Below are 22,214 nucleotides of genomic sequence, written 5' to 3'. Positions count from 1 at the left end.
ACTAAGAAAAAACTGTGACAGAGTGATTATTACACTGATAAACTCTAACAAGCATTCAAATCAGAGTTAATGCCAATCCTCAAATTTTCTAAAAAATTTAGAGGAGGGAACACTTTCTAATTCATACTTTAATGTCAGCAATAGTCTGATCAGAGTCAGATAAAGATACTTTAGGAAAAGAAAAATGTCTACCAATACTGCTCATGAATATGATTTAAAAATAATAAAAATCCTTGAAAACTGAACCCAAGAACATATTCAATGTATTATGCACATATTACCAAGTGAGATTTATCCCAAGAATACAACGGTGAGTCAACACAGTAAAATCAATCATTATAACATATCACATTAATAAAAATGAAGGGAGGAAAACTAAAAAAAACATGATCATTCCAACTATTGCAAAAATGCGTTTGACAAAATTCAACATCCTCTCATGATAAAGAAACTCAAGAAAACTACCTCAATGTGATGATGGCCATTTATAAAAACCTCATTGTTAACATCATATCCTATGGTGAAAAACTGAAAGTTTCCCTCTAAGACCTAAAACAAGACAAGGATGCCTTACTTTTACCACTGCTATTCAGTGTCATGCTAGACTTCCTAGACAGAGGGTTCTAGTTTACTAGCTGCCAGAATGCAATATACAGGAAACAGAATGGCTTTTAAAAAGGGGAATTTAATAAGTTGGTATTTACAGTTCTAAGGCCAAGAAAGTGTCCCAATTAAATCAAATCTATAGAAATGTCTAATCTGAGGCATCCAGGGAAAGATACCTTGGTTCAAGTAGGCCAATCAAGTTCAGGGTTTCACTCTCAAGTGAGAAAGCCCACGGTGAACACAGTCAGGGCTTCTTTCTCAGCTGGAAGGGCAGATGGCAAACACGGTGTCATCTGCTAGCTTTCTCTCCTGGCTTCCAGTTTCATGAAGCTCCCCAAGAGGCATTTTCTTTTTTCATTTCCAGAGATTGCTGGCTCATGGACTCTCTGTTTTGTGGTGCTGCAGCATTCTCTGCTCTCTCTGAATCTCTTTCATTCTCCAAAATGTTTCTCCTTTTATAGGACTCCAGAAACTTCTCAAGACCCACCCAAATGGGTGGAGACATGTCATTATCTAATCCAGTTTAACAACCACTCTTGATTAAATCACATCTCCAGTGAGATGATCTGATTACAGTTTCAAGTATACAGTATAGAATAGGGATCATTCTGCTTTTATGAAATGGAATTTTGATTAAAACATGGCTTATCTAGGGTACATACATCCTTTCAAACCAGTACACAGAGTAATTAGGCAAATATGGTTTGATTAGGTTTTATTTGTTTACATAAAGTTTATTTGCTCCCTGTATATTATGACAACAAAAAATAAAAATTAGAAACCCGACACTTCAGAAATAATTACAATTTGAATTTCTTATTATGACAAATTCAAAAGAAGAAGTAAAACTATCTATGTTGACAGATATCATGATTTTATATATGGAGAGAGACAATCCCAAAGATTCTGAAAGAAAGGTACTGGGGCTAAGAAATGCATTCATCAAATTTGCAGTGCACAAAAAGATCAATATGGAAAAATTGGTTGCATTTGTATATAATAACAATGAACCATATGAAAATGAAACAAGAAAATAACTCCATTTACATTACCTTCTAAAAAGAATAAAATATCTAGCAGTAAATTTAACCAAGAAAGTGAAAGACCTGTACACTGGAAACAAAACATTGCTGAAAAAAATGAAAGACCTAATGAATGGAAAGGCATATTATGCTCACAGACTATATGTCATAATATTCTTAAATTGTCAGTACTATCCAAAGTGATCTAGAGATTCAGGACAATTCCTATCAAAACTCAAGCAGCTATTTTTCAAAGTGGAAAAAAATTCTCAAATTCATGTGGAATTGCTGCCCAATCAACAAGTAGATCTATAGACTAGAGGTGAGTTTACCAGTGGAGACAAGACTAGATAAATTGAACCAGATGTGTCAGCTGATATTAACAGAGCTACCCAGTTAACCTAGATTAATCTATACCAAATTACTCTGCTACAAAATGTAAAGTTTGTTCAAGATGTACTTATTCATTTTTATTATTCTTAAGAATAATAAAAGTATTGAAATTTTACTTATTTTAGTTATGCACCAATAGCAAATTATCAATAGCAAAATTATACAAAACTTAAGGTTGTCATGAATAACAAATTCTAGTTATAGATAGTGATTTCTAAAGTACTCAGTTTTTAAATTTTATTTTTGTTGTTTTAATATATAGAGAGCAAATACAGTTTGTAATAACTTGGGTCTTAGTTTATTATATTTTACTATGATGTATCTTCATTCATAATAAGATATACATTTTCAGATTATCACTATAAACCCATTCTCTGAATGATTTCAAAAGAACAGGAGGTTTCCCCGGACAACCTTATGCTTATGTACACTAACTCAAAAGTCTTTACATGAAAAACTCTGAGTCTAGAGACAATTTACATGTCCTGGGCTTTAATTGTTACTTATGATTTTACAGTAAATTTATACAACTTTAAACAGATGTTGAGTGATCAGTCAACTGGGAGTTACATTAGATACAGTTACTGCTTTGCTATTTGAAATTGGACTTTGAATAATTAAAATGACTGGAAGTCTTGGATGATTGCCCATGTTGCTCTTGAAAATGAATAAGTACATCTTGAACAAACTTTACATTTTGTAGCAGAGTAATTTGGCATGGATTAATTTCTGGATGATTGTCTTCACATCTTTGTTTCTGAGGCTGTAGATCAGAGGGTTCAGCATGGGGATGGCCACTGTGTAAAAGACAAAGGCCATCTTGACCATGAGCCATGAGCTTTTAGAGTTAGGAACACAGTAGAGAAAAACGATAGTTCCATGGAAGATGGTAATGGCAGTTAGGTGTGAGACACATGTGGAAAAGGCTTTATGGTGCCCCCCAGTTGAAGTCATCTTCATGACAGTGATAAAAATAAAAGCATAGGAAATAAGAATGATCATCAAGCTTCTGATTTCATTGAATGTGGCAGTCACTAAAATGATAATCTGGCTAATGTAGGGGTTAGAGCAGGACACAGCCACAATTGCAGCATGTTCACAGACAAAGTTATTTATGATATTATTCCCTATGAAGGATAATTCCAATAAAAAGTAGGTAAGTATTAGGAAACATACTATACCCCAGGAGTATGAGGAAGCAACCAAGAAACAACACAGCTTCTGGGACATTGCAACAGTGTAGAGCAGAGGGTTACAAACTGCCACAAAATGGTCATACGCCATCACTGCCAGCATGAATGTTTCTGTCACTACACAAATGCATGCAAAGAAGAACTGCATGACGCGCCATGTGAAGGAGATATTTCTGTCTTCCACAACCAAGTTTTCTAAGAGTTTGGGTGTAACCACTGTGGAGTAATAGAAGTCAACACAGGACAAATGGCTCAGGAAAAAGTACATGGGGGTCTGAAGTTTAGGATTGATCCTGATGATGACAATCATGCCCAGATTTCCCACCACACTGATTGTGTAGATGGTCAGGAATAAAAAGAAGAGGGGCACCTGTAGGTCTGGGTATTCTGAGAACCCCAAGAGGATGAATGTGGCTCCAGCACTCTGATTTCCTTGGTTCCTGTGGACAAAATAGGAAAGTTGATCCAGAGAAACAAAAATTGAATTAAGCCAATAAAATGAGGACCTTTGAAAGGTATAGTATGTCTCCATAAATAATGTTGTTGTGAACATTTGGTGGCACTGCTGCATTATTTCAAAAGTTAGAATATATTAAGGATGCAAGTCTACAGGGAATAAGATTTGTACTAATGGATTAATGAAGATGACATTGTGAGTAGATTCTACTATATTTTAAATAATCAGACTCAATATCACCAGAAACAGATGGCTTCCTGAGAACTGACAATCTGGCATTGCAAGAATCTGAGTTTATTGAAAAGTACTTGTATTGGTGGAAATACAAACTATGAGTACCTAGGGTTTCTTTCCTACCTCACCTCTTAAGCTAATGGACTACTTTAATGGGTTGTTCCGTTTTCCTTTTCAGTTCTTTCCTTGTGACTATTAACCCTCTCAACATATTCTAGAGTGAGGCTTATAGAAGAATACTGAACATTTTCACTCATGTTAAACTAATTTTGAAACCTTTAATATGCTATTCTTCATTCCATAATATGTCATTTATCAGCAGGTGTTCATTAACATGTCCACTTGAATGAGATCATTCTGTGCATCTGATGTTGTTCATAATCTTATACATTTCTCTGCAAGGGGGTGTCAAATGCGTACACGTGTGGGGTTGATTCTTGCCAGGAGTTCGAGGGGCTCCTGGAGGCCAAGATAGAGCAGCAGTTGAATTCCTGAATTCTCAGAGAAAACCTCCCCTTAGATTTCATGAAAATAACAGACATTGAAATCCCTGGACTCTTTCTGAACCCAGCAACCCATCAAACCCATTCTCTACTCTGTTCTTCAGCCTTGCCCCAACAACTTTGGGATCACAAGAGTCAATCTGATCATACCCTTTATATCTATCATGTTAGTCACTCACTGAAGAGATAGCTGGTTATCCTTCATCACCCATTTACTTATGGTAATCTGAATCCATCCTCACCATTTCTGACACATCCCCTCTGCCTTTCCATCCACTACCACTGTTTACCAGGATGGATGTCATTTGAAAGAAAGGAAGAATTAATATATAATGCATCTCTGTCTTTGACAAACTAGGCAGGCATTATGGCAACTTAGCCACACATGTGTTTGTCTCCTGGAAAGATTATCAGAACTCAGTATTTTCATTCTAAAGTGAAAAGGAAAATTAAATGAATCAACTCACCTAAATACAAAAGCACCTATGTAATTCATTTGCTGAAGATTTCTTTGCTAAGATTAAGGACTCCAGAAATGCTCCTGCTTAATATTCCACTAATAGAAATAGAACTGGAAATAATAGCAGGAGTGAGAGGTATACTTCATTGCACATTTCATATAAATGACTTTTTCCAATATGTTAAGAAAACCCAGATATAGCCAAGAAAGTCAGACTTAAGTGCCAAATCCTGACAGCAAACCATTACAAAAATATACTATTAAGGCCTTGGGGAGGTGTACAATAGGGTATTATTGAAGGGAATCATGCAACTAAATGAAATTATGTCCCATATGATATCTTGGATGTATGCCATTTTTTCTAATGCACTGGAGAATAAAAACCCATCAACTGTACTCCATTCCTATTTAAGAAAATTTGAAACACACTGAATACAGAACTGTGAAAGAAAAAAATTGGCTATAGGTAAAAAATCTGGAGATAGTACTATCATTCCTTCTATTTATTTTTCTTTTTTCCTTATAGAGTTATATTTATTATCTAGCTATAGTTTAAAAAACATTATATTGCATATTTTCCTTTTTAAATTAGCAATATATTGTAAATTTCATTTCCCATTAACATCTGGTTTTCTTAAATAAAAATTTCCATTGATCTTCAAATATGTGCAATGTGCTCTCAGTTTGTGTATATTGATTATTAAATCTGAAAAAGAAATAGAATATATCTCTCAAAAAATTAAGGTATATGGAGGCAATAATATATCTATTAAAGATGGTAACTGTATTCATCATGCCTTAACAAATTCATGTAAAGATACTTACACCTAGACACAAGTTTGTTTCTTACTCATACAATGCCCAAAATGCATTTCTGATCATTGGGCAGTTAGGTGCAATACAATGGGTTTTATAGGGACTCAGCTTCCTTTCAACTTGTGTTTCCACCATTTCATCTAAGGCATCTGAGGTGAAGTTCTCTTCTTCACAAGAAAATACAATTTAAGAGCAATTACATAAATATATCTTCACTGAAGGTAAACTCCATTGAGGAAGACCTCATTTAAAACATAAGGAAATTCATGGGCAGGAGATATACTTAGCAAATTCAGGAGCACTGCAGTCAAGGAACCACAGATGAGAAGATATATGGAAATTACTTAACATGAAGATTTTAAAATGTAAAATAGTATCCATAGATATAGTTAACTAAGGCAAGACAATATGTACAAGCCCATCACTATTTGAAAAATATGGAGATGAGTAATAGCATCACATAAAGAAAGAAAAATCGATGAAAAGGCAGTACAAATTAATTAAGATGGAAAAATACATCTTATTTTCACTTAATTATCACTGAAATTAAGTTTGTCCCTCAATTATGAAGGTAAGCAATAAACCACAGTACTATTATCACTACTTTTGATCATAGGCTCACATATATTATATCATTTAGAGATGAAAAACTACCCCAAAATACTTTTATACTCATCCCCATCTCTGAATGTCAGTAGTCTACAGACAGGGATATAGATATTGTTCTCTAATACATGATTGGTGAATCGTGGTTATTACTCTAATGAAAATTTGCATTTTTAATATTTTGCTAATTGTACATTGTACATCGGTATAATTATTTTTGCAATTCTAAGTATTTTAATTATTTATTTTAAAGTATGCTTCTAGGAATTCATTCATAGTCTCCACCAGACTGCCAAAACAGTCCATGAAGGGTAAAACAGTTACTATAAAACTCAGTAAATTTCATGATAACTGTGTGGTACTGATCCAGAATGCAGCAAAGAGAGATAATGAGATGAAGGAGGATTTAAAATAAGAATCAGAAAGAAAAAATCCTACATATGTCTAATAAATTTCCAGAAACAGATATATGAAAGAATGAGGAAACTTGAGGAGAAAGCATTATTTGAAATTTGTCTGATTTTAACTTTAGCAATCGCAGTGATAATATCATCCACCCATTATTCTTCTACTCGCATTAGGCTCCCTCCTTCCCCCTTCTTCTTTCCCTCCTTTTTTCCATGTCCTTTGCTCTCATTTTCTTTTTCTTTCTCTGTCTCTTTACTTCTTTTTTTCATCCCTAAAATTAAAAAAAAAGTAAATTAAAATCTCTTTGTTTATATTAGTTTATTCACAAATTTTTTAGGCTATACAGTTACATTTGTTTAGTCTTAACAAGCCATAAATTTCACTCATTTTCCCTTGCATTTTATTTTTTTAAGTTTTTTAATTGTGAAATATAACCTATGTATATATATATAAAATAAAAAATTTCCAGGTACATTTTAGCAAGTAGTTATAGAAAAGATTTTAAAGTTTGGTATGGGTTACAGTCCCATGATTTTTCATTTTTTCTTCTACCTCCTCCAAGACACTAGAGACCAACAGAAATATCAGTATAATGGTTCAGCAGTCCTACTCATTTGTTAAATTCTATCTTCTATATTATATTCCTCCTTCTCCTTCTCTTAAAATAACATATATACACAAAAGCAATAAGTTTCATGGTATCACAGCAAATAGCTGTAAAATAGATTTCAGAATTTGGTATAGCTTACAATTCCGCAATTTTAGGTTTTTATTTCTAGCTGCTCAAATGTACAGGAAACTAAAAGAAATATCAGTATAATCATTCAGCATTCATATTTATTTGTTAATCTCGATTTTCTCTGTATAACTTCACCATCAACTTTGATCTTTCTCCCACTCTTTAGGGTATTTGGGTTATGCCCAGTCTTACTTTTTCATGTTGGAAAGTGCTGTTGACAATATGAGATAGGGGGATGGAAATAGTTGATGTTCTGAAAGTGCTGGCCTCTCTGTATTTCAGGATTTGTCTGGTCCAGGGACCCTCCTGTAAGTTGTAGGTTTTGGAAATCTAACCTGGTGTCTGAGACCTTTGTAGAATCTTGTAAAATGCCTTAGGTATCTTTTAGGATTGGCAGGGATGCTTTTGTTGGGGCTTGGTAAATTATTATAGGTAGCAATGTCTAACTGAAGTATGCATAAGAGTGGCCTCCAATGTAGTATCTTGACTCTATTTGTACTCTCTCAGACACTGATACTTTATTTGTTACACTTCTTTCCCCCCCTTTTGGTCAGGATGGCATTGCTGACCCCACAGTGCCAGGGCCAGGCTCATCCCTGGGAGTCATATCCCATGACCAAGGAGGTTTTCATCCCTGGATGTCATGTCCCATGTAGGGAGAAGAGCAACGGTTTCACTTGCAGAGATAGAGAGAAAGGCCACAACTGAGCAACAAAAGAGGTCCTCTGGAGATGAATTTTAGTCATACTTATAAGTAGCTTCTCAGCTACATACATAAGGTTCATAAGAGCAAACCTCAAGATCAATGACTTGGCCTATTGATTTGGGTGCCCCGAATGTTTGGCACAGTATCCAGGGTCTCTCTGGTGGTAAAGTTTAATAGTTCCATAATTTTTATCTCTTCTGTCAAGGGACTTGCCAATACTTTTTAATTATCTGCTTAGTATACTCTGGGATATATCCAGCCATTACATTAAGCTTTACATGATTAAAGGCTCTCATTCTTATTCTGGGCTCCCTGTGTTTGGGTTGTTTAAATGATCTATCCAGACAGGTTGAGTTAGATTTTGTGCAACACAAAATGTACGTTCTGGACATAACAAAATGTTCCTTCTTTGTTCTCAAAGATTAGGTGAAGTTCTAAAATACAGGTAATGTCTTCCTTACACATGTATTCTGAATTACCTTAATCAAAATCTGATTGGATTCATTCTTATCTCTAAATACCAGATTATACATATGTAAAACTGCCCCTCAAACAGAAATAAGAATGACCACTCTGAACTAAATGTGATGGCTATAAAAGCTAACAATTTAGGCCCCGATTTTCTTATAAGTATTTTTTAATTAGATCATAAAATATTTGCTCTCTTGTTTCTGCCTTATTTTGCCTCAGTAAATGTCTCATGGGTTCGTTTACACTGTTGCATGCTTCACAACTTTATAACAGCACCATGTTCGATCATATGTTTACACCATCATTTACCAATGTACTTCTCAGTAACTGCACATTTCAGCACCTTTATTACTAAGCTTCATGTATAATGTCTAAAGTCAACAGTCCATCAACACTCTCAATTTTAAGATAATTTCATTGCTCCTAAGAGATGGGTAACCAATAAACACATCTTCACCAAATAGAAAATCCAAACCTCCCCCTTACTCTTGTCACTCCCCCCATTATGTACCTCTGGTATGCTGCAGTACTGTTGGTGTTTTCCTTTTAAGCATAGCCCATGGCATGCAATAGTATTTTCCCCCAATACACTGAAATTATACACTCTTTGTACAAGATTCATACCTTGGCAGTAATTTATGCAATAACTTATTTATATTTGTAGTGTTAATTGACACATGAGTTTATGCAACCCCTTTCAATCATGTTCACCTTCATATGGTAATATTACTTATAGACCCACTAGCGAACTGCCTTCACTTCTATCTATTCCCTCCCAATTAAGTTCAAACTCATTAGCAAACTGTTCACCCATCTCAAGCTTCTGTGCCTCTCTGGGCCCTCTTTATTGTGTATTATAAGTCTCTGGCTTTACACTTACCCTGTTCATAAAAGTGGAATCATACAGTATCTATCCTTTTGTGTCTGGCTTATTTCACTCAGCATTATGTCCTCAAGATTCACTCAGCTTGTCATGTGGTTGAGGACATCATTTTGTCTTATTGGTCAATAATATTCCATCATATGTATATGCCATATTTTATTAATCCATTCATCTGTTGATGAGCACTTAGATTGTTTCCAACTTTTAGCAATTATGAATAGTGCTGCTATGAACATTGGTTTCCAAATCTCTGTTTTCAGCTCTTCTGGACAAATACCGAGTAGTGGTATTGCTGGGTTATAGGGCAACTCAATATTTAGTTTTCTGAGGAATCACTAGACTGTCTTCCATAGCAGGTGAAATATAATACAATCCCACCAGCAGTGCATACGTGTACCAGTTTCTCCACATTCTCTACAACATTTGAAGTTTCCTGTTAGTTTAATAGCAGCCATTCTTGTAAGTGTGAGGTGGTTTCTCATTGTAGTCTTGATCTGCATTTCCCTTGCTCTTCAGAAAAATGTCTACTCATCTCTTAAGTCCACTTTATAATTACATTGCTCGTTCTTTTGTTGTTGGTTTGCATATTTTCTTTATGTATACAGTATATCAAACCTTTATCCTGTGTGTGATTTCCAAATATTTTCTCTCATCGAGTTGTCTGCCTCTTCACTTTTTTGACTAAGTCTTTTGAGGCACAAAAGCATTTTATTATGAGGACTTCCCATTTACCTATTTTTCTTTGGTTGCTTCTGTTTTAGGTGTAAAGTTTAGGAAGCAACCTCCTATTACTAGGTCTTGAGATGTTTCCCTACATTTCATTCTAGGAATTTTATGGTACTGGTTCTTATATTTAGAAGTTTTTGATCCAATCTGAGTTAATTTTTGTATATGGTGTAAGGTAAGGGTCCTCTTACCCTCTTCTGGGCTGTTGATATCCAATCCCCCCATGTTCATTTATTTAAAAGACTATTTTATCCCAATTCAGTGTTTTGGGGGGTCTTGTTGAAGATCAGTTGATCATATATTTGGTGATCTATTTCTGCACTCTCCATTCAATTCCATTTGTTGATCTACCTATCTTTATGCCACTACCGTGTTGTTTTGACCACTGTGGCTGTATAATAGGTTTTACAATTGGAGACTGTTAATTCTCCCACTTCTTTCTCCTATTCATGGATGCTTTAAGCTATTTGGGGTCTCTTTCCCTTCCAGATGAATTTGGTAAATAGCTTTTCCAAGTCTTCAAAGTAGGCTGTTGCAATTTTGATTGGTACTGTGTTTAATCTGTAGATCAATTTGTGCAGAATTGACATCTTAACTACATTTAACCTTCCTATCAATGAGCAGGGAATGTCTTTCCCCCTATTTATTTATTTATTTATTTATTTATTTATTATATATTTATTGTGTGAGCAGGCACTGGGAATCAAACCCAGGTCTCTAGTGTGGCAGGCAAGAACTCTGCCTCCTGAGCCACCATGGCCTGCCTTCTTTGAGTTATTTTTACAATGTTATGTAGTTCTATGTGTACAAGTCTTTTGTATCCCTAGTTAAGTTTGTTCCTAGATAAAATATCAAGTATCTAGGAATTCAGTTAATATTTTGAATGAATTTCTTTTCCTTAATTGACTCCTCCATTAGGTCATTGCTTGTGTATAGAAACATTACTGATTTTTGTACATTAATTTTATAACATCCCACCTTGTTAAATGTAATTTTGTTGTAGATTCCTCAAGATTTTCCAAGTATAGTATCATGTCATCTGCAAATAACGAAAAGTTTTCATCTTCTTTTCTAATTTGAATGCCTTTTATTTCTTTTATCTGCCTGGTTGCTTTCACTTGAACTTCAAGTAAAATGTTGAATAATATTGGTGACAGAGGGCACCTTGTCTCATTCCCGATCCTAAAGGGAAATCTTTCAACCTCTCACTATTGAGTATGATGCTGGCTATGGGTTTTTCATATATGCCTTTTATCATGTTGAGGAGTTACCTTTGTATACTACCTTTTGAAACATTTCTATCAGAAAAAGGTATTGAATTTTGTCAAATCTTTTCCAACATCAATTGAGGAAATCATTATTTTTTCCCTTTCGATTCATTAATGTACTGTATTACATTAATTGATTTTCTTACTTTGAACCATCCCTGCATTTCTGGTATAAAACCCACTTGGTCGTGGAGTATAATGCCTTTAATGTGCTGTTGGATTAGATTTGCTAATATTCTGTTGAGAACTTTTGCATGTATGTTCAATAGGAACATTGGTCTGTAGGTTTCCTTTCTTGTATCATCTTTACCCAGTTTTGTTATTAAAGTGATGCCAGCTTCCTAAAATGAGTTAGGTAGTGTTCCTTTTTCCTCAATTTTATGGAAAGCTTTTAGTAGGATTGGTGTTAGTTCTTTTTGGAATGTTTGATAAAATTCCCTTTTGAAGCCATCTGGCCCTGGGCTTTTCCTTGTAGGAACATTTTTGACGACTGATTGAATATCTTTACTTGTGATTGGTTTGATGAGATCTTGTATTTCTTCCTGAGTCAGTGTAGCTTGTTTGTGTGTTTACAGGAAGTTGTCCATTTCATCTAAGTTGTCTAATGTGTTGGCATATAGTTGTTCATAGTATCCTCTTATCAATTTTTATTTTCAAGATCCATGGTAATGACCCTCCTCTCATTTATGATTTTGTTTATTTTCATCCTCTCTCCTTTCTCCTTTCTTCTTTGTCAGCTTTCCTAGTGGCCCATTGATTTTGATTTTCTCAAATAACCAACATTTGTTTTTATTGATTCTTCCCATTGTTCTTTTGTTCTCCAATTCATTTAACTCTGCATTAATCTTTGTTATTTATCTCCTTCTATTTGCTTTGGGGTTAGTTTGCTGTTCTTTCACATGTTCCTCCAGATGAGTAATTAAGTCTTCAATTTTTGCTCATTTTTCTTTTTAAATATAGGCGTTAAGAGCAATAAATTTCCCACTCAGGACAGCCTTTGTCACATCCCATAAGTTCTGATGTGTTGTATTCTCATTTACATTCCTCTCCAGAGGCTATTAATTTCTCTGACAATTTTTTCTTTGATCCACTCATTTTTTTAAAGAATGTGTTATTTAATCTTCATACATTTGTAAAAGTTCTTTTTCTTTGGTGCTTGTTGATTTCCATCTTCACTCCATTGTGATCAGAGAAAGTGCTTTGAATAATTTCAATGTTTTAAAATTATAAAGACCTCTTTGTGCCTCAGTATATGACCTACCCTGGAGAATGCTCCATAAGCACTAGAGAAGAATGCATATTCTGTTGTTTTGGGGTGTAATGACATATATTTAAATGCATTGACATTTGGTTACAGCTTGCATGGAAAATCTTTTTCCACCCTTTCCTTGTCAATCTATTTGTATTCTTCTGTCTATGAAGAATCTCTTGTGAGCAGCACATAGCTGGATTATACTATCAATCCAATCCACCATAACATAACATAGCATATGCCTGTTAACCCTAATTCACTCATCAAGTTGATTAAGTTCCCTATTTCCTTGTTAATCATTCTCCCTGGTTGTTCTGTGTATAGAGGAGAGTGGTATATTGATGTCTTTTTACTATTATTGTTGAAACACATATCACTCCCTTCAGTTTTGTCAATGTCTGTCTCACGTACTTTGGAGCTCCTAAACATAGACATTTATGATTGTTATTTCTTCTTGGTTAATCATCCCTGTTACTTATATGTAGTATCCTTTTTTGTCTCTTAAATGTCAATACATTTAAAGACTATTTTGTCTGATACTGGTATAGCTACTCCTGCTTTATTTTGGTTACAGCTTGCATGGAAAATCTTTTTCCACTCTTTCCCTGTCAATCTATTTGTATTCTTCCTGTCTGTGAAGAATCTCTTGTGAGCAGCATATAGCTGGATTATACTATCAATCCAATCCACCGGTCTGTATCTTTTAATTGGTAAATTTAGTCTGTTAACATTCAAAGCTTTTACTGTAAAGGTATTTCTTGAATCCACCATCTTATAATTTCGATATTATTTCTCAGATCTATATGTTCTTTTCCCTCTTTTACTTTTTATCATCTAAGTTACCCTTATTGGTACTCTTCAATTTTGAGCCATCCTCCAAATTTCCCTCTCCTGTCTTTTATTCAGCTGGTTGAACTCCCTTTTGCATTTCATGTAGAGCTGGTCTCTTATTGACATAGTTTCCCAGACTTTTTTGTCTGTGAAAACCTTCACCTCTCCCTCAGTTTTGATGGACAATTTGTCTGGGCACTGAATTCTTGACTAGAAGTCTTTCTCTTTCATGGTCTTAAATATATGATACCACTGCCTTCTGACCTCCATAGTGCCAGTTGAGTAATCTTAACTCAGTCTTATATGGTTTCCCTTGTATTTATTAGATTGTTTTTCTCTTGCCACTTTCAGGATTTTTGGCTTCTCTTCAACATTTGACAGACATATTAGTATATACCTTAGGAGAGACTATTTGGATTTATTCTACTTGGAGTTTGTTGGACTTTGATTTGCACATTTATATCTTTTATAAAGTTTGGGGTTACCCCATTATATCCTCCACTAATCTTCCTAGCCTTTTACTCTTCTCTTTTCCTTTTGTGTCACTGATTATTCTCGTATTTTTTGTACTTTGTTTGTCTATCATTTCCCTGAGATTCAATTCAAAATTTTCCATTTTTTTCCTATTATTTATTTTTATTCCATATGTTCTACTCATCTGTTGACAAGGTAGATAAAAGGGGCATCAGACACAAGGTTTTCACAATCACACAGTCACATTGTGAAACCTATATCATTATACAATCATCATCAAGAAACATGGCTACTGGAACACAACTCTACATTTTCAGGCAGTTACCTCCAGCCTCTCCATTACACCTTGGATACCAAGGTTATATCTACTTAATGCATAAGAATAATCTCCAGGATAAGCTCTCAACTGTGTTTGGAATCTCTCAGCCATTGACACTTTGTCTCATTTCACTCTTCCCCCTTTTGGTTGAGAAGGTTTTCTCAATCCCTTGATGCTGGATCTCAGCTCATTCTGGGATTTCTGTCCCACATTGCCAGGAAGATCCACACCCCTGGGAGTCATGTTCCACATAGATGGGGGTGGTGGTGGTGAGTATGATTGCTGTGTTGGCTGGAGAGAGAGGCCACATCTGAGCAACAAAAGAGGTTCTCTTGGGGGTGACAATTAGGCCTAAATTTAAGTAGGCTTGACCTATCCCCTGTGGGGTTAAGTTTCATATGAACAAACCCCAAGACTGGAGGCTCAGCCTATAGCCTTGGTTGTCCACACTGCTTGTGAGAATATTAAGAATTCAACTTGAGGAAGTTGAGTTTTACCCTGTTCTCACCATTCCCTGAAGGGGACTTTGCAAATAATTTTCCACTCACTGATCAAATCACTCTGGGATTCATCAGGGCATCACCTGGACAAAATAACAAAATCTCATGTCCTATACAAAGTTCCATGTACTTAAGGTGTTCAACAAACTATCTACATAAGTTATATTAGGAGATGCACTAGTCAAAGTATAAATTTGTACCAAATAAACATTTTTTGCTTTAGTCTCACATGTAAGTTGAAATTTTAAAATATTAATTACCATCTATTTTCAGCATACTGCACTAATGACATTCTTTTGTTCTTCCTCATGTAAAAATTTTTTTAAATTTGTACATTTAGTCACTATCATTATACACTCTAAGCATTCCTAGGTTATACCATCTCAATCTTTATTGTCTACCTTTCTTTGCAATTTCATTTATTCCCCAGCCTTCCTCCCTCTATCATTCTCATATACAACTTCATTCAGTGTTTTAACATAATTGTATTACAGTTAGGTAATATGTGCTGTCCATTTCTGAGTTTTTATATTCAGTTCTGTTGCACAATCTGTATCCCTTCAGCTCCAATTACCCAATATCATACCCTATTTCTATCTCCTGATGGTCTCTGTTACCAAGGAAATATTCCAAGTTTATTTACTAATGTCAGTTCATATCAGTGAGACCATACAGCATTTGTCCTTTTGTTTCTGGCTAATCACACTCAGCATAATGTCCTTAAGGTCCATTCATGTTGTTACATACTTCATAACTTTATTCTGTCTTACAGCTGCATAATATTCCATCTTATGTAAATGTTACAGTTTGTTTTGCCAACTGTCTGTTGATGGACATTTTGGCTGTTCCATCTCTTGGTAATTGTTAATAATGCTGCTATAAACATTGGTGTGTAAATGTCCATTTGTGTCCTTGGCCTCGTGTCCTTTGAATAGAGACAGCATATAGATGGGTCCTGTTTTTTAATCTATTCTGCCAGACTATGTCTTTTGATTGGAGAGTTTAATCATTAACATTCAGTGTTATTACTGCATGGGTAGTACTTTCTTCTACTATTTTGCCTTCTGGATTTTATATGTCATATCTAATTTTCCTTCTTTTTACCTTTACTCATAGTCTTCCTTTCTACACTCTTCTCCACACCTCTCTCTTTTGTCTTCGTATCTGTCTCTAGTGTTCCCTTTAGTATTTCTTGCAGAGCTGGTCTCTTGGTCACAAATTCTCTCAGTGATTTTTTGTCTGAAAATGTTTTAATTTCTCCCACATTTTTGAAGGACAATTTTTCTGGATATAGAATTCTTGGTTGGCAGTTTTTCTTTTTTAATAATTTAAATATATCATCCCACTGTCTTCTTGCCTCCATGGTTTCTGCTGAGCTATCTGAGCATAGTCTTATTGGGCTTCCCTTGTATGTGATGGATTGCTTTTCTCTTGCTGCTTTCAAGGTTCTCTTTTTCTCTTTGACCTCTGACATTCTGATTAGTAAATGTCTTGGAGTATGTCTATTTGGATCTATTCTCTTTGGGGTATGCTGCACTTCTTGGATCTGTAATTTTAAGTCTTTCATAAGAGTTGGGAAATTTTCAGTGATAATTTCCTCCATTAGTTTTTCCTCCTCCTTTTCCCTTCTCTTCTCCTTCTGAGATACCCACAACACGTATATTCATGCACTTCATATTGTCTTTCAGTTCTGAGTCCCTGATCATATTTTCCCATTATTTTCCCTACATTTTCTTTTTCTTGCTGGATTTCAGATATTCCATCCTCCAGTTCAGTAATCCATATGTTCTGTCTCTCTAAATCTACCATTGTAGGTTTCCATTGTTTCTTCATCTCTTCTACCAGGCCTTTCATTCCCATAAGTTCTGTGATTTGTTTCTTCAGACTTTCAGTTTCTTCTTTTTGGTCATTCCTTGCCTTCTTTATATCCTCCCTCAATTCACTGATTTGGTTTTTGATGAGGTTTTCCATGTCTGTTCATACATTCTGAATTGTTTCAGCTCCTGTATGTCATTTGACCTCCATAGTGCCAGTTGAGTAGTCTTAACTCAGTCTTATATGGTTTCCCTTGTATTTATTAGATTGTTTTTCTCTTGCCACTTTCAGGATTTTTGGCTTCTCTTCAACATTTGACAGACATATTAGTATATACCTTATATATACTAAGGTTTGCTCCTTTGACTGGGTCGTATCTTCAATTTTCCTAGTGTGATTTCTTATTTTTTGCTGGCATCTAGGCATTTAATTACCTTAATTAGTTATTCTGGAGTTGCTTTCACTTCTTTTACCTAGGGTTTTCTTGCTGGATGAATTTGTTGTCTATCTCTTCTTTGACATTCAGTTCAGCTTTATCTGGACCTCTAGCTTAAGTTTTGTTTAACAGGAGAATTTTTCAGTTCTTGTTTTCTTGTTTCTTGCCCTGCTTGTATGGTGCCTCCCCCCCATCCTTAGGAGGGTCTACTTAGATATTATAGATTTTCCCAGACCAAATTGTCCTCCTATCAGGAGGAAAGAGTCACCTGCATCGGTTTTCCTGAGGGTGAGACCCAGCAGGTTGAAAGACATTTCTGTGAAGTCTCTGGCCTCTGTTTTTCTTATCCTGCCCAGTATGTGGTGCTTGTCTGCCTGCAGGTTCCACCAGTGTAAGATGATGTGGTACCTTTAACTTTGGTTTTCTCTCCCTGCTGGTGGGCGTGGTGGAGACAGAGAGAGTTGTGGCTGATTTTAAAGGCTTTTAATGGCTTCAAATTACCAAGCCCTGGTATCTGAACTCCTTGAGGGAGGGATTCCACCTGAGTTGAGCTTCACCTCTTCCCTGGGGAAGGCACAGGCTCCAGACAAACCCCCAAAAGAGCTCACTTCTGCCTATGCCTGGGGAAGTTGCAGCCTGAGAAGTCCTGACACTATATCCAAAGGCAGTCAAGCCTTTGTAGAAATGCAGCCACAAATACTTCTGTTTCCTTCTCCTCCCCCCCACCTTTTTCTGTCAGCCCTGCCCCCTTGGCACCAGGGCAAAAATGAGCAACCTCCATTTTGACCAGGTTCACCTAAGCTGGGTGCCTATATTTAGTAGTCAGAATTTGTTAATTAATTCCACAATTGGTGTTTGATTGTGCTCAGCCCTGCTGCTGGTAAAGTTCCTTTCTTCCCCTCTGGGAAGCAGCCTCTGGGGGAGGGCACCAGCTGCTGTAGCTTGGGGAACTCACGGTTCTGTCGGGGCTTGCAGCCAGTCCAGCTGGTCCAGACTGGGTATGCTGTGTGTCTGGCCACTGATGTGGCCCCAGAGCTGTTCTGTACTGTTTCTGGTTATTTAGTAGTTGTTCTGGAGGTCGAACTAAAATGTGCACATTGTTAACTGCCATCTTGACCTGGAAGTCCCTTTCCATCTTTTTCGTCATTTGCTTTTTTGAGTTTTCCAAATCAATTGTCTTGTCCTCAGTTTAATAATTCTTTCTTCTGCTTCTTCAAATCTGCTGTTTTGTGTCTCCAGTGTATTTTTTATTTTGTCTCTAGCATCTTTAATCTCTGTGATATCTGCTATTTTTATTTATTCTTTCAAATTCCTCTTTATGCTCTTCTAATATCTTCATGATCTCTTTTATGCCCCTAGCCATACAACTGATTTTATTTAGTAAATTTATATAAACATGTTTTATTAGTTCCAATTTCTGTGTTTCCTGTGGTTTAATTTTGTCATTAGAATGGGCTGTATATGTCTCTTCTTCATATGGTTACTGATCTTCTGTTGTCTTTGCAGCATGTAAATATTTTGTGTTATTTTGGATGTTGATTTCCCTCAATATTCTAAAGTTCTTTGTCACCATCTCCCTGTCTGTGCACTCTGATGCTCCAGGCCTCCATTTGGAAATAGATGTACTCAGCTGTTTGCACTAGCTGTCCAGTCTCCAGTTCCGTACATCTCAATTGTCCTGCTTTTTCAACCATTGCCTCCCTTTGTGATGTAGAAGACACTCCCAGGTCACTTACACCCTGGAATCACTCTCTGGTTTCTTTTCTCTAGCTGTTCTTTGGAGCTGGTATGAACTCGATTTATCCTCTTCTGTATTTTCCAGGAAGCTAATTTAAATATATATATATATATATCTGAGGAAATATTAATCACTTTTGTAAAAATGTAACAGTCCTCTAAAAAGAAAAACACTGGATTTAAGAGGCAGTAAAATGGGGAATCAAGTATGATACTACAATGCGAACCACGGCCACCAGGAAGATAGTGATGCTGGTACTCAACCAGAGGCACCAGAGAGACAGTTGGGTTTGACTAAAAGTGACTACGTTGCCAAAGGATTTGTGAGCTGGTGACAAAATAAGGTAAATCCTTGCTGGTCCTGTGTGTCTGGGATTTGGGAAAGAAGGCAGGGACAGCTGTAATAGTCAGGTTTCTCTAAAGAATCAGAACCAACAGTGGATATATGTAAATATGGGATTTATAATGGTGTCTCATGCAACTGTGGGAATAGGTGAGTCCAAAATCTGCAGGGCAGTCCATGAAGCTGGCCACTCTAATGAAGAGTCTGGACAAACTCCACAGGACAGGCTCATTGTCTAAAGAAGCAGTGAAAAAGTCTCTCTTCTCCCTTAAATGCCTTCAACCGATTGGATTATCTAAGTGATGGGAGGCACACCTTAGTTGATTGCAGATGTAATCAGTTCTAGATGCAGTCAACTGAATGATGATTTTATACACCAAACTTCAGGCTTATCAACCAGATACAAAATACCCTTTCAGTAACAGTCAGGCCAATTCTTTCCTCACCAGACAACTGGGCATCACCATTTGGCCAAGCTAACAATAGAACATGACCATCACAGTCCACCCCTTGTCAACTTGGCAGCTATACAGATCATATTGAAAGAGGCTTCACTTCCAAATAGAACACAATAACAGACATATATTTCATCTAACAAAACTCAACTGTCCTGCATATAACCATAAATATACAACATCACTCCAGAATGGTGTGCAAATCCTTAAGTAATGTTCACTCTTTAACCTCATATCCTATGACTTAAATAATATGATATGAACAATACAACTTACTGTCATATGACAAGAGGAAAACAAGGTATTTGCTTATATAGAAATGCAAACTTACCCATAACAAAATAGGAAAAATGGTCATACAGTCACAGTACCCTGTAGCTAGTCACACGATTGTAGCTCATATTTGTCACTGCCTTATTCTATTACCCACCCCATTTTCCTTTTACCCTCAGCAAGCACTACAGCTAGACATAGTTATTTGCCATGTATGTTGACCCAAACTTCATTTCTGAAGTTTCTGAGCCATTAGTAGTCCTTTCTGGATGGAGTTTATGCAATTTTCCATTGACTTTAATCACAGGGCATGGTAGTATTAAGTGATGCCCTAGGAGATCTCCCATATTCCAGGGAAACTCTTCTTTACCTCCATTGTATAGCTGCAGTTCTTTTGCACTTTGATAATCAGGATCAATCACCTTAGACAGAACAGCAATCCCCTTTTGTGCCTGTTGTTTCAATGGCATCAGAAGCCCAAGTGGGCAGGTGATAGTCTTAACTTCCATTCAGTGGAATCACCATTGTATCTCCTGATAGGAGTACTCATCCTTTTGAACTAAGATATATAGAAAAAGGTCTGTAGACAAAGCTTAAAGTTTCAAGGACAAGAAGCAAAAATTTTCCTAGTGAGAACTAGGGGATAGTGAGTTGTTCCATTCCCATTTCCATCTTTTGATTCCTGGACCCATGAATCCTGGCTATAGGAGAAACAGCACCATAGAGTGGATGTTGATTCAGAGCATACTTGGCCCCTTGAAGAACACTGCCACAGCCCTTCAAGGTATGACCACCTAGTTGGCACAATAACTTGGTCCTCTAAAGGCCATTCCACAGGTCTGTCAACACAGCTGTATCTGGATAATGAAGACTATGGTAAGAACAGGGAATTCCATGAGCATGCATGAATTCCCATATTTCACTTGCTGTGAAGTGGGTTTTAGTGCCACAGCTGGCTGCTTACAAGTGGTCCTTGCATATCATGCAGAGCCATCTGTAAACCAGGGCTGGGTTTTCTCTTCCTCAGTCAACTGGCTTTAAGGAATTCCCCAAGAAGACATAGCTCTGGTCTGCAAAAGAGGAGGTACTGTTGCAGGAGTGGGGGCCATGCACATTTGGACCACTTTCTCATGTAACTTACTTGTGCCTTGAGGACTTTTTCAAGCCCTGATTCTTATATACCACTTGCACTTTATGATGAAGTACTATTGTGCATGCCCAATATTATGGCTTGCTATCTCAGATCTCACCCAGCCCATGATAGGCACTCAGATCTCATGGTTACTTGGTGGCTCATGCTTAAGCATTCAGTCTCTACTAAGGCCCAGTAGCAGATTAAAACCTGTTTCTCAAAAGGAGTGTAGTTATCTGCAGCAGATTGTAAGGTTTGCTCCAAAATCCTAAGGGTCATTCCTAAGGAAGAATTGTGACTCTCTTACAGGAGCCTGCCAAAGGCTCCAAACAGCATCCCTATTTTCCACTGACACTTCCAGCACCATTGAACCTGCTGGATCAAGTGGCCCAAGTGGCAGAGCTGCCTGTACAGCAGATGGGACATATTACAAGGCCTCCTTGTGTTCTGGTCCCCACTCAAAACTAGTAGCTTTCCTGGTCACTCAGTAAATAAACTGGAGTAACACATGTAAATGTGGAATATGTTGTTTCAAAAATCCAAAGAGTCCAACTAGGCATTATGCCTGTTTTTAAGTTGTAGAAAGTTCCAGATGCTTATCTTTCACTTTAGAAGTGATATCTTGATATGGCCCGCAACGCTGGACACCTAGAAGTTTCACTGAGTTGGAAAGCCTTGTATTTTGTTAGATTTATCTCTTATTCCCTGGCATGCAAATGTCTTACCAATAAGTCTTGTGTAGTTGATTATTCTTGCTCACTAGGTCCAATCATCATGATATCATTAATATAATGGACCAGTATAATTTCTTTTGAGAGGAAGAAACAATCGAATTCCCTGCTGACAAGATTGTATACCCTTATCAGCAGAGTTGGGTATACCACTGAGGCAGGATACTGAAAGTATACTGCTGCTCTTGCCAGATGAATCCAAACTGTTTTGGCTGGTCCTTATTGACAGCTATTGAGATAAAAACACTTTCCAGATCAATAGCTGCACACCAGGTACCAGGTAATGTGTTGGCTTACTTGAGCAATGATACTACATCTGGAACAACGATTGCAATTGGAGTCACAATCTGGTTAAGTCTACAATAATCCACTGTCATCTAAGACCCATCTACTTTTTGCACAGAACAAAGGATAGTTGAATAAGG

General features: G+C 36.5%; 2 protein-coding genes across 7 annotated transcripts in view; both read right to left on the bottom strand.

Annotated features, from left to right (window-relative positions):
- Positions 1-22,214, bottom strand: part of LOC143673270 (olfactory receptor 5D18-like) — a 72,424-nt gene that overhangs the window by 36,318 nt on the left and 13,892 nt on the right. For 3 of the 6 annotated variants that reach the window (XM_077147568.1, XM_077147575.1, XM_077147569.1), the window contains exon 2: positions 3,585-3,654. The exons of 1 other annotated variant lie outside the window; for it this stretch is intronic. The gene's annotated coding sequence lies outside the window, so the exon portion shown is untranslated. Of the gene's footprint in view, positions 1-3,584; positions 3,655-4,875; positions 4,911-6,866; positions 6,945-22,214 lie in introns of those variants that run through there. 2 more of the 6 variants (XM_077147571.1, XM_077147572.1) reach the window with 2 other exon arrangements.
- LOC143673269 (olfactory receptor 5D13-like) lies at positions 2-6,872 on the bottom strand. The gene is made up of 2 exons (XM_077147567.1): positions 4,876-6,872; positions 2-3,654 (listed from the first exon to the last, which is right to left on the bottom strand). Exons 1-2 carry the CDS (start codon positions 4,902-4,904, stop codon positions 2,712-2,714), a joined length of 972 nt encoding a protein of 323 aa, XP_077003682.1. The 5' UTR covers positions 4,905-6,872; the 3' UTR covers positions 2-2,711.

The sequence above is a fragment of the Tamandua tetradactyla genome, unplaced genomic scaffold, assembly GCF_023851605.1.
Source record: "Tamandua tetradactyla isolate mTamTet1 unplaced genomic scaffold, mTamTet1.pri scaffold_73_ctg1, whole genome shotgun sequence".
Classification (NCBI taxonomy): Eukaryota; Metazoa; Chordata; class Mammalia; order Pilosa; family Myrmecophagidae; genus Tamandua; species Tamandua tetradactyla.
This window is presented reverse-complemented; position numbering and strand designations above follow the sequence as displayed.

Coding starts and splice junctions, on each gene's coding strand:
- LOC143673269 (XM_077147567.1), bottom strand. CDS start 4,904: ATGAATTACATAGGTGCTTTTGTATTTAG. Junction 3,655..4,875: donor ATAGGTGCTTTTGTATTTAG/GTGAGTTGATTC, acceptor TTTTGTCCACAG/GAACCAAGGAAATCAGAGTG.